Raw genomic sequence first — 12,504 nt, 5'->3', positions numbered from 1 at the left:
CATATACACGTACATATTTTCATGCATGTATATATATATAGACAATACATAATGCATATATAAAATCTTCAACCATGTATAATAGGTTTTATATTAGCATTGATGGAATTAATTTTGTTTGACTATGAATACTTGTTTCAACATACTTCTTTTTTTCCCCTCAGTGGAATAGGATATTGAAAGGAGAGAAAATAGATTTCATTTGTAGTTGTTTTTAATAGAGAAATATGTATGTATGTGCATGTGTTTGTGTTGGGCAGAGCCATGCTATGGCTATTAAAAGTTACATGTATTTTGAAATGAGGTCACTGTATTACTGGTTTTACTTAATAGCATTAATTTTATAGATTTTCTAAGATATTTAATTCTAATAAAATATGATTTTCCCAAGGATATGTTGTTAAATAACATATATTTAGTGTGACTTTAATTGGTAATTGGCTTGTCTCACGATTAGAGACGTGTAAAAGGAAACCCGAAGAATAAGACCACTATTAGATATCTTTACCAGTTTCCCCTCCTGCTAGTACCTTTTCTCTGATATTATCTCCCATTTAAACTATATCTTGTTTACATACATTTTTTAGCCTGTTGTCTCCATTAGGATGTAAGCTTCTTGAGCGTTAGAACTATATTTTTGTCATTATTTGTATCCCAGCACTTTCAATATGGTTTGGCCCATGGTTTGAGGCATGACAAGCTTAATAAATAGTTCTTGACTCCTGACTGACAATAAGTATCATGAGGAATAGGAATCATGGGGGTGATATTCAAAGGGGATTAATTAAAAAAATATATATATATATAGTGCTTTGCACAAAGTAAACAATTATTAACCAACCTAAGGAAGAAAAGAGAAATAAGCTTTTTTTTTTTTCTGTGACAACAGCAAACAGCAAAGACCTTAAATCTTTGTTACAGAAACTACTTTGTAAAACCTAAATAACTATAATTGTATTAAATGTTCCTGTTACTGATCTGGGACTCTAGGTTTACCTTGTACCCCCAAATTATAGAAGTACTTCAGGCCAGACTCTAAGTAGGAAAATTCCTTTTCTTCCTTGCATTCTTGGTAAGGCTAAAGAAAGGGTCAGCCTGGACTTCAAAGGCTAATGATAAGAAAGACTCTTGAGAGAATTCTCCCCTACGTTTTGAAATGGACATAGATAGACATATTCTGCTTATGCCCCAATTATCATCGGGTTGAAATCTAGGACATCTACCTAAGCTATACCTCATGTCTCCAGGACATAAGACACTGCTCTGAGCCTGGCCAAGTGACCAAACCTCCCCCCCAGCCCACCAATTTTGCCTGAATTCATACCCTCCTCAAATCACTTGTCATCTGTTGTAAAGAGCATAGAAACAGCAGAATTGATCCCTTCAAGGAGGAAGCTTTCCATCTATGCTGTCATCACAGCCCAATTCAACATGAGTTCCAAATGAATAAATTTCTCTTTTTATTTGCAAGTTAAGTTATGGAGTCTTGCATTCTTGCAAAGGGTACCCATCCTGAACCCCAGGGACTCACCTCAAACTCCCCACAACAATACTTATATTTCTCTATGGAGAAAGCATTTTTCAAAAAGACAGATAAACAATAACAGAGAATAACAATGAATACATAGTTTCCCAGGAAAGTAAGTCAATAAACCAGAAAAACAGTCCATAATATAATTTAATTTTATCCTGGTGTTTAAAATCATTGGGCCCCAAGAAAATGAAAGCATGCTAATTATTCTACATTTTTCTTTATTATTTGTCACCAATTCCTTTGCCAACTGTTTTTGATCTTTTGGAAACAATAAAACTCTTGGCCTTTCTAAAAAAAATATCATTGTTTATTCTCATTTCCATGGTGACCTATACTGGAATAAAAATTCAGTGGGTTGGGGGTATCAAAGAAGGAGAGGCGGTGAACATTTTCTGTCATAGATTGTACTTCTTTGGATTTTCAATGCATAACAGACTGAAAACAGTTTGAATCGAGAAAGTTTGTAGAATCTCTAAGGAAGGATAATTATGGGAAATGGGAAAAAAGCCAAAGTTCAAAATGTTTATTATACCTCAAAAACATTTTTCTCGTTTCAGTTACTATTTAAAAAAAGTGTTTCTCTCTTTTTGTATAATACTAAAAGCATGCTCCAACATGTCACCCCCAAAATACTAGACTTTTGTGAAAAAAAAAAACCTTCATTTTTTTTTTTACAGGAGATAAATTTTTCAACACTTTTCATAATGACAAGGTACTTTTTAAAAGATAAATATCTCTGAAGGAAATTACATTTCTAATTTAGGAAGTGGCTAAAAAGGGGGCAAAGGTTAAATTTAAAAAAAAAAAAGAAGTCACTCATCTTTCTCTTTTCAACTTTAATGCCCTTCATATCCATCCATTTTTTATTAAAAATTTCCTACAGCTAAACAGCCTTTGAAGTTCTGGCCTTTCAAGTTTCATTTCAAAACCTTGACACTATAATCATGTTTAACTGAGTTTTTAATTACCCTTGGAGATTTTTTATGGGAAAAAGAAAGGAATACATTGGATAAAATTCTTATCAGATATAAATAGTTTGATTCACTGAAATTTAAAGTGCTTGTAATTATTTTCCTTGAAACAAAAACTTGGTCAATGTAGATGTCAACTTTCTCCCTAAGATTTCACAGTCCCGGTATAGTATTATAATAGAATCCCTTAACAAACAGCTAAATAAAATAACATCGCAGTATTTAATTTAGTAATAGAAAGAACTTAGAACTGGAAGTATAGAAATCTTGGTCCTTGTCCTACTTTCACAATGAACAAATCTTTTAATCTTATATGTCACTTCATGTTTTTTGGCCTCAGGTTCAACCAATTCAATCCAATAATATGCCAAAATTTATTAAATGCTTACTAGTAACTAATTAACTTTTATTATGATATTAACTAATTCTCATTCTGTCCATTGAAAAATAAATACAAGATATGTAGAAGAAATTTGAGGTGTTTTCTTAAAAGAAAGAAAAATATATTGCCTATTTTAAAGAGTTCAAACTAATGAAGGGCTTCTAAGATCCTTAGTAAAAGGCTAAACTCCACTGAATCAAATAAAATAACATAGACTCTTCAATATTTAGTTTAATTTGTACCTGAACAAGAATCCTCTGTCAATAAACCTGTCCTGTCAAGTGGTTACCGTTTGTTTGAAGACCTGTAAGTTTTTTCTTACACTGAATCTAAAATCTACTCTACAATTTCTACCCACTGCTGTAGTTTGGTCAAGAACAACAAATTTATTTCCTCTCCTTCTATAGATTTTTATATGGCAACTTGTCAAAAATATTCATCGTCCTAATGAAAAGAAATAATAGATGTCTGATGCATCAAATTGGGGTAGTTATATTTAGTACTAAACCAAATTAAAAGTCAGAAAATTCAACCTTATTAGAAAAGTTAAAACTTATAAAATTTGCAAAGCATTTATTTTATCAATCATTTGTTGTTCAGTCATGTTTGACTCTTTGTGATGCCATTTGGGGTTTTCTTGGCAAAGGTCGTGGAGTGTTTGCCATTTCTTTCTCTCCCTTGTTTTATAGATGAAGAAATCGAGGCCAACAGGGCTAAGTGATTTGCTCAGGGTCATACAGCTAGTAGGTGACTGAGGCTAGATCTGAATGTAGGAAGCCAAGTCTTCCTGACTTCAAGCCTGGCACTCTTATCTACTGTCCCAACTAGATATCCTTACAATACAGCTGGCAGCTTAGTGTAGAAGTTCAAAGATAAACAGAAAAGTCTATAATTTGGGTAGTAACAGAAAAGAAGATGTCCAAAATTGTAGTAGAGAGACAAATTTTTGGAGTTCTGTACTATAGAAGGGATTCGACTGTAAAGGATCGATTTCTTTTAAACTGAAGGTAGATGTGCCAAGAAAAAGCTCCTCATCCAGACAGAGGCAAAGACCACGCAGAGCTGCTGTTTTTACTCTGTACGAAATGTGTTGCCTCAGCTTCAAGGCTTGCCGAATGCATGCAATGAGTCAGGAAATTCCAGGGGGAGGCAAACTAAACAAATCATCAGGCCATGGGAATTCCATTCCTGGAATTCTCATTGTAAACAGAATCTCTTCTCTCCCAACTGTCATAAATTCTTATGCTGTTAAAAGTTTCAAACCTATTCCTACTCTATTTTCTTAGTTGTAGTTTTAGTTACTTCTTTGAACTATCTATAATTGTAATAAATCTCAGAGAAAAAACACACAGCTCTTAATTCAAAATTCCATTCCTATATCATTCAGAATAAAGTGGGAATGACATATGTAAAAACAAAACAAAAGGGCTCAGGATCACCTACTTCAACCTCCTCATTTTGTAGATAAGAAAACTGAAACACAGAGAAGTTCCATCTGTGTCTTGAAGGAATCACGACTGCATTCTAGATTCTGTGATTCTGTTCTTGATCAGTTGTTTCAATTGTATGTGACTTTTCATGACCCCTTTTGGTGTTTTCTTGGCAGAGATACTAGAATGGTTTGCCATTTCCTTTTCTAGTTCGTTTTACAGATGAGGAAACTGAGGCAAACAGGCTTAAGTGACTTGCGCAGGGTCACATAGTTAGTGTCTGAGACCAGATTTGAACTCGGAAAGATTTTGCAGGGAAATCTTCCTGACTTCATGCCTGGCATTCTCCGTTGTGCCATCTAGCCTAAAGTCTAAAGTCTTAACTTATTCAAAACAGAGTGCAGGAGCTAAACTTCCTATAGGAGTTTTTTCCTGATCCCTTCATTTGCCAGTGCTCTTCCCTCAGAAAATTCTTTTGTTTGCTTTTTATTTACTCATCTGTGTATGTTTCTGTAAGCTTGACTTTTCAATGTGATCTTCTTCCATTATATTACACATCAACATATGGAGGGAGAATAAGCTCCAAAATGTGCTTTATAGCAGAAGGAAGTTAGCCTGTGATATCTGCCAGAGATATCTGCCTGATAAAGGTCTGGATAATGAAGGTACACTGTACTTATTCCCTTTTCAAATTAAGGAATTTTAAGGTTAATTGCATGAGGGCTTATGGTGAGATTGATGGATTCATATCTAGATTAATGGTAAAAAAAATTAGTCCATATCTCTACAGTGCTTAAAATTTTATACATTTAAAATTTCATCCAGCACTTTCATCACAATTATCTTCTTAGTTTACTAAAGCAAGTACTGCTATTCCCATTTTAAAGACGAACAAATTGAGGCTTACAAAGCTGTAAATGGCTGAGTTAAGAACTGAACCTAGTTATAGTGACTTTTAGTCCATCCCATGTCTTTTCCTTATACAATGCTGCCTCTCTTAGGGTTTTGAGAATTGCAAGATCAGAGAACTAGAGTTAGAAAGGAACTCAGAGACCATCTAGTATAATCCTCCTATTTTATAGATGAAGAAACTGGGACTCAGATTGTTAATTGCTCAAGGTCACACTTGCAGTAGATGCTAGAAGTAGGACTGAAATTCACTCTCTGCCTCCAAAGCCTGGGCTCTGTTTACCGTATCATAGTTCATTTTCCATTCGGCCATTGGATCTAATAACTTTTTTTTTTATCATGGATACAAAAAAAAAGTCATTAAAATTTTTATCTTTTGTGAAATCTGCGTGTTCTACGTCATAGTACTGCAAGGCGAGCAATAAACTATTTACTGATTCTCTGTGGAAAATTATATAATCATAGAGGAGTTTCTCTCTTGATCACTGACTTGTGGAGCACAATATCTGAAAAACATGAACCTTAAATAAAATCATGCTTTGTTTGATATTTTACGCAAGTCTTTAGAAGCTAAAATCTTACTTTCCTAATTGATCCAGTCCCCCTACCTGAGTCTTATTTGTATCTAATTACTTGCTTTTCCCTTTTGGTGTTAGGTGGTTCACACACAAATTCTCAAATGTTATTCATCTTTTGATTGTCTTTTGGATGCCAAATATTCAGATTCTGGATCTGTACAGAAATGCTTTTTTAGGTTGTTTTTTTTGTTGTTTTTTTTAAGATTACTGTTGATGAGATTCAGAGTTTTTCTTGATAAGTTCTTTTGCTCCCTCTGGACTTGAAGAAATATTTTAAATGACTTTAAAAAAATTATATGCCAGGGCAGCTAGATGGCTTAGAGGATTGTGAGCCAGCCCAGAGATGGGAGGTTTTCAGTTCAAATCTGGCTTCAGACACTTCCTAGTTGTGTGATCCTGGGCAGGTCACTTAATCCCCATTGTCCAGCCCTTATTGCTCTTCTGCCTTGGAACCGATTTGACACAGTATTGATTCCAAGATAGAAGCTAAGCGTTTAAAAGATATATATATATATATATATATATATATATATATATCCCAAATGCCTTTGGAAAATGAAGAAAACTTCATGTGCAGAAAAGAAAGGCATGGGCTTCAAATGTTGCAGATAAAACAGAGGGAAAAAATTACCTCATTAGGATGTCCTTAGCACTAAATTAAGGACAGCTAGGTGGTCTTGGAGTCTGAAAAATTCATCTTCCTGAATTCAAATCTGTCCTTAAATACTTACTAGACTTGTGACCCTGGGTAAGTCATTTAATCCTTTTTGCCTCAGTCTCTTTGTCTATAAAATGAGCTGGAAAAGGAAATGGCAAACTAGGCCAATGTTTTTGCCCAGAAAACCCCAAATAAGGACACAGAGAGTCATACACTACTGAAAACGACAGAATAACAACAACGACAACAACTAAGCACTAAATTAGAAGCAAAGGAAGCATATTAAATAGTAGGAAAGTATTGTAATAATAACAATTATTATTATTATATTGAGCATTTATATTGAGTTTTAAGGTTTTCAAAGCATTTTATGGATATTATCTCATTTTTCCTTTCCCTTACAATAACCCAGGGAGGTAGGTGCTATTGTTATTTCCATTTTAAGTATCTGATTAATTAATTAATGTTAGTATCTGAGGCTGGTTTTGAACTTGGGTCTTCCTGAATCCTCTGTCTGCTAACTTTGTCCACAAGTGCTATTGTGAAAAAATGGGTGGCCCTCATTGTCAATGGTTTCCCCATCTAGAGTTCTGGCAGACAATTTGCTTTGGCTTTTGCCAGGCTTAGCAATGCCATGTTCTCATTGCTCCCATATAACAGATTTGAAATATCTCCCTAACCATACTGAGGCTACCCCAAACTTTGTGCTCACAGAGTTTTTAGAGATGGTTTTGCTGATAAAAGAGTCAACACAGCCTTGCAAAATTTTTCTATAGATCATAAAAATCAAATTAACAGTGAACCTGAAAGGTAGAGTGAAAGCCATTTCTTTAAGGTCTGGCACAGGCAAATTCACTGGAGCAAATTGCAGGGATGTATTCATTTTGATAGAAAGGTGTGTAACACTGTGGAAAGAGCAGAAGCTGTGGAGTCAGAGGACCAGAGGTCCAAATTCCACATTTTAAATCTGACATTTTCTACCTGGGTGGGCTTGGGCCCTCCTGGGTCTCAGATTCCTTAGCTATAAAATGAAGGGTTAGATTAGACGCTCTCTGAAATTCCTAGCAAGTTTAGATATCATACTGTGAGCTGGCTTTTCCTTGGCTTTCTTCAAATTTTGGCATTATTCTGGTGGTGTGCTCTTGACCCAGAACCTGTGAACCATCATCTATTCACTCTAGTTATTGAACACAGGCTTCATGTACTGATTATTGTTTTTTTCCCTCATTGTTCAAAATTCACCAGTTGGCATTCTTCATTTTTACTTCCTATCTCTTAATGCAATTTTTACAGAAATGGAATTATTTTTTGGCTAAAATTTGATTGAAATAGCATTATAGATTTGGTCCTGGAAGCAACCCTAGAAGTCATGCTAGTTCTACTCCTTTGTTTTAGAAGGGTGGAACTAAGCCCTAGAGTGGTATGTGACTTGACCAAGATTACAGAGAAAGTAAATTCCAGATTTGGAATAGAATTCATATCCTTTGGTTCCAAATCTGTTGTGCTTTTCATGCCAACCTATTGCAGTATCCTACTGGATATCTCACTTCGTGAATTCAAACTCTGTTCATAAATGCTCAAGTTGAGTGTGGGGAGATTTAATGAACAGTTAAGAGTTTTTAATGAGTTGTAAAAGTTGTCAAAGATTTTTTAATTAAAAAAATTTAAAGCACAAGGCAAATGAGACAATGCTACTTAAGTACTGATGAAATCAAATGAATTAACTTGGTTGCTAAGTAATTTATTAAGATTTTTTTCTGAGAGAAGAAGAGGAAATACAATATTAAGTAGTTATTGATAACAGCTGGATTTAGTGAGAGACAAGTACTTTATTTGTCCCCAGGTATTTTTATTTCACTAAATCTTTTTACTTGAGTAAATGAGAATAATAATCTCTAATTTGTGCTGTTATTAATTAAGAGTTTTATATTTATAGAAAAATAATTATTTGCTAAAATATATATGTTATCCCTGTTTCTCTTATTATCTAAACTTTAGGAGATTCTATATTCATCCCTTAACAGACATCCATTCTTGTGGTCCTTGCTAGAATTCTAAGCATTATGCATGCCTAGGTCTTCTAAATAGGGTTTTAAAAATAAAGCTAGATTTTGCCATTAGAAAATAAGGAGTTGTTGGTGCTGAACAATCATATGCTCTAGAAAAAGCTTGATTAGATTTCAAGTAAAGGTCATATGGCTAAGAAGTCCTAAATTCATGCAAAAGAAATGTATAAGCTTAAGGAGAAAAAATCTTTGGATACAGAAATTGAGCAAATTGATTATGTTACTGTCAGAATTTGAAGGAGAAACATTTTTTATTTTTTTTAATTTCATCAACAAAGCAAAGTTCGTGCCATTGCAGTAGAAAGGAAGAATGGTTCCCATTTCGTTCTTAGTAAATAACATTTTTTTAATAGTCAAGATAATTTAATTTGAGATTTGCATAATTAGTTTTTAGAAATGATTTGCATCTACTCTTAGTGGATTTTCTGGTTTCAGCCATTATAAACTGAGATGCAAGGGGACACATTATAATATACTACATCAATAGAGTAATGGATGTAGGCTTCCCAGCTGGGGATGGAGCAGAGCACATTTTACACTAAGGTATTTTGAAAGAAGAGAATATGAAGAACAGAAGGAAAAAAATGTGGCTGAATGCATCTTAACTAACATCATCATCTAGCTTACTGGTAGTCTTTCAAAAGATTCTAATAGTCAATGGCTAACTCTCTGTCGAGAAACCCACCAGACTTGATTCTAGTAAGGAGCAAAAATGTAAGGAGAAAGAACAGCATAAAAGAGTTGAGAATTGTTGAACTAGGAAAAGCAGAATCAATTCCCTGCTGCCATACCACTCACCCTAGGACATGTGGTTTTTGGCTTGCTGTATTAATCAACACAGCCTTTTTTTTGTGAGTGAAAAAATTTATTTTGTTCATATAACAATAGGGAGCAACCAAAAATGGAATTTTGAGATTAGTTCTTATCCCTGGGTTAGAAAATATCAGTGGATTAAAGGCCAACAAAAGGTGCTACCTTTGGGAAGAGACTGAGCTGAATCTAAGATGGAATATAAAGTCTATAATATACATGTAAGTAATGTTTATATTTTGTTACCTTTTATAATACTGTAGTTTACATTACATACTGTTTTAAGATTTGAAAACTACATTAAATATATTTTGCTTGACTGTGAAATAGGTGCTATTATTTTTTATTCAGAAATATTTTATTTCCCCAATTACATTTTCTCAATGTAATAATTATGTAATAATTTTCAGAATGACAAGATCCAAATTGTCTTTCTCCCTCCCCTCCCTTCATATCTCAGAGATGTTAAGCAATTTGATCTGGGTTACATGTATATTGTCATGCAAAAATACTTCCATTGTTATAAGATAATGCTTATATAAAACCAAAACCCCCAAATAAAACCATAAACAAATTAGTGTGTAAGATAGTATGCATTGTTCTGCATCTGACTCCAACAGTTCTTTCTCTGGAGGTGGCATTCTTTGACATATCTTTCAGAATTGTCCCAGATCATTGTATTGCTGAGAGTAGCTAAGTCTTTCACAGTTGATCATCATACAAAATTGCGATTGGTGTGTATAATATTCCCCTGGTTCTGTTCACTTTGCTGCATCAGTTCATGTAGGTCTTTCTAGCTTTTCCTAAAATTATCCTGCTTATGATTTCTTGTACTACAATGGTGTTCCATCACCAACATATACCACAATTTATTCTGCCAGTGATGGACATTCTCTCAATTCTTTGCCACCACAAAAAAGAGCTGGTATGACTATCTTTGTACAAGAAGGCTCTTTTCTCTTTTTTTTTTTTTATTATCTCTTTGCTATACAGACCCTGTAGTGCAATTACAGGATCAAAAGGGATGCACAGTTTTATAGCCCTTTGTGCATAGTTCCAAATTGCTGCTAGGTGCTATTATTACCCTCATTTTACAGATAAGGACACTGAGATTAAGTTAAACTCCAAGAGATTAAATGGTTTTCCCAGTGTCATATGGTTGGTTGAATGTCTAAAGCAGGAATAGAACCAACATTTTACCATCTCAAGGTCTGACGCTTTGTCTACTATGCTACACTCTCTCTTCCTGTCTAAGTCTATTAAATGTTCTGAAAACTAATGATCTTGGGAAAGGTGAATCCATGAAGCATATGCAAAAGAAGGGAGAAATGGACATGGCTAATGTTGTGAGGTCTCACTTAGTCAAGAGACTGGATTGGTTTTAAATACAAATCTTCACCCCAAGTATGACAATATATATGAGACCTAGTAACCACCTTATTGGGGGTAGAATTGGAGAATGACTTGTATAGGTGCTTTGAGATCCTGGGGAGAATTCTGGTGTTAGGTGGTTCATATTATATATAATTGACAGTCATAAATAGGATCATCCCCTCATACTCACACACCCAACAGAGGGCTAATGCAAAAACCTGAACTAAATTTCTTATTTTATATTTCAAATTTGTGCTACTTAAAAGAAATATGCATTAGCTAATGACATATTCATAATCACTGTGAGATCTTCCTCCAGTGAAAAAGAACATACTACCTCATAAAGTGGGCCATCAAGTTTTTCTGCATAGCCCTAATTGTTAAAGAGGCAGCGAGGTGTCTCAGTGGATAAAGTTCTAGGCTTAGAGTCAGGAAAACCACACATTGGTCTTCATTCTACCTTTGAATCGAGGTTCATCATGATTAATCCTTCTTTGAGCAATAGCCCTTCTTGTGCTTTCAGACAACAAACCATGCTTCCTCCTAAGCCTTCTCTTCTTCAGGTTAAACATCTCAAATTCTAATATCACATTGAAATCACTGCAAATGCAAATGGTTTCATTTTTTACAAGGCTATGTATTGACCTACATATTGTCCCTGGAACACAACACGTTCTTATATTTTCCCACTCAAAGACCTGAAGGGCTAGTTTATTATTTTAAAAACGTTTTAAACCCTTACATTTCATTTTAGAATCAATACCATGCATTGGTTCCAAGGCAGAAGAGTGGTAATGGCTAGGCAATTGGGATTAAGTGACTTGCCCAGGGTCACACAGCTAGGAAGTGGCTGAGGCCAGATTTGGACCTAGGACATCCCCTCTCTAGACCCGGCACTCAATACTCTGAGCCACCAAACTGCCCCCCTCAAGGGCTAGCTTAGGTGCTACCTCTTCCCTAACATCTCCAATGGAAAGGGATCTCTTCTTCCTCTAACTTTCCAAGAACCTTTTTCAGAGTCTTCTCTTTGTCACTATCACACTCTGCCTCATGTGATAGTTTTTTGATCGTATATCTTACATAGTAGATAGAGAGATGGCCTTGAAGCTAGTTGGACTTGGGTTCAATTCCCACCTCTGACAGATTCTGAGTGTATAATCCTGGGCAGGTCAATTAACCAACCTATTAAGGCCCCAGGCAACTCTCTGAGAATAAAAATTGCAGAGAAGGTGCTGATCCACATATATTAAGAGAGGATTTCTTTTTCATCAGTATCCTTTTCAAATGAAATCACAAATCTTGAAGCATACACATACAAGAATTCTCACATTTGATTTTAACTACTCATTTCTTGGGATAAATACAACTTTACCAGATTATATATTTAATACAGGCCTATTGGATGAACTGAATAATTAAATTTTGTGGTCCCTCAAAATGTAGGCAGGGTAAAAATTTAAACTCAATAATGAAGGATCTTGTGTTTGCAGCTAGTTTTAGGTGCTGCCCTAAAATTACCTGGTGCTTCTCAGACTTACCAACTTGATATGCTCTCGCTTCTGATATTTTTCACTATAATACTGTTCTTGTCGCAGATTCAGTAGCTGCTGCTGTTGCTTGTCCTTTAATTCTACCAGTTTTTGTGTCATTTCTGCATCCAAGGCAGCAAGATCCTGCTCCATTGTTGAAGAACCATGATCAGGGCTGCTGGGTTCAGATCTGCAAAAACAAGCCCATGAGTTTCACTTGGAAAATTCACTCTCTCAGTCATTAAGCCCTTATTAAATGATTG

At 34.8% G+C, this 12,504-nt stretch overlaps 1 protein-coding gene across 1 annotated transcript in view; it reads right to left on the bottom strand.

Moving 5' to 3' along the window:
* PLCB1 (phospholipase C beta 1) overlaps positions 1–12,504 on the bottom strand; it is an 821,547-nt gene that overhangs the window by 108,010 nt on the left and 701,033 nt on the right. The window contains exon 26 of the mRNA XM_044659490.1: positions 12,251–12,431. Within this exon, the coding sequence (XP_044515425.1) occupies positions 12,251–12,431 (181 nt within the window). The remainder of the gene's footprint in view (positions 1–12,250; positions 12,432–12,504) is intronic.

Source organism: Gracilinanus agilis, chromosome 2, assembly GCF_016433145.1.
Source record: "Gracilinanus agilis isolate LMUSP501 chromosome 2, AgileGrace, whole genome shotgun sequence".
Classification (NCBI taxonomy): Eukaryota; Metazoa; Chordata; class Mammalia; order Didelphimorphia; family Didelphidae; genus Gracilinanus; species Gracilinanus agilis.
Note: the sequence above shows the minus strand (reverse complement) of the source record. Positions and strands in the feature narration are given on the sequence as shown.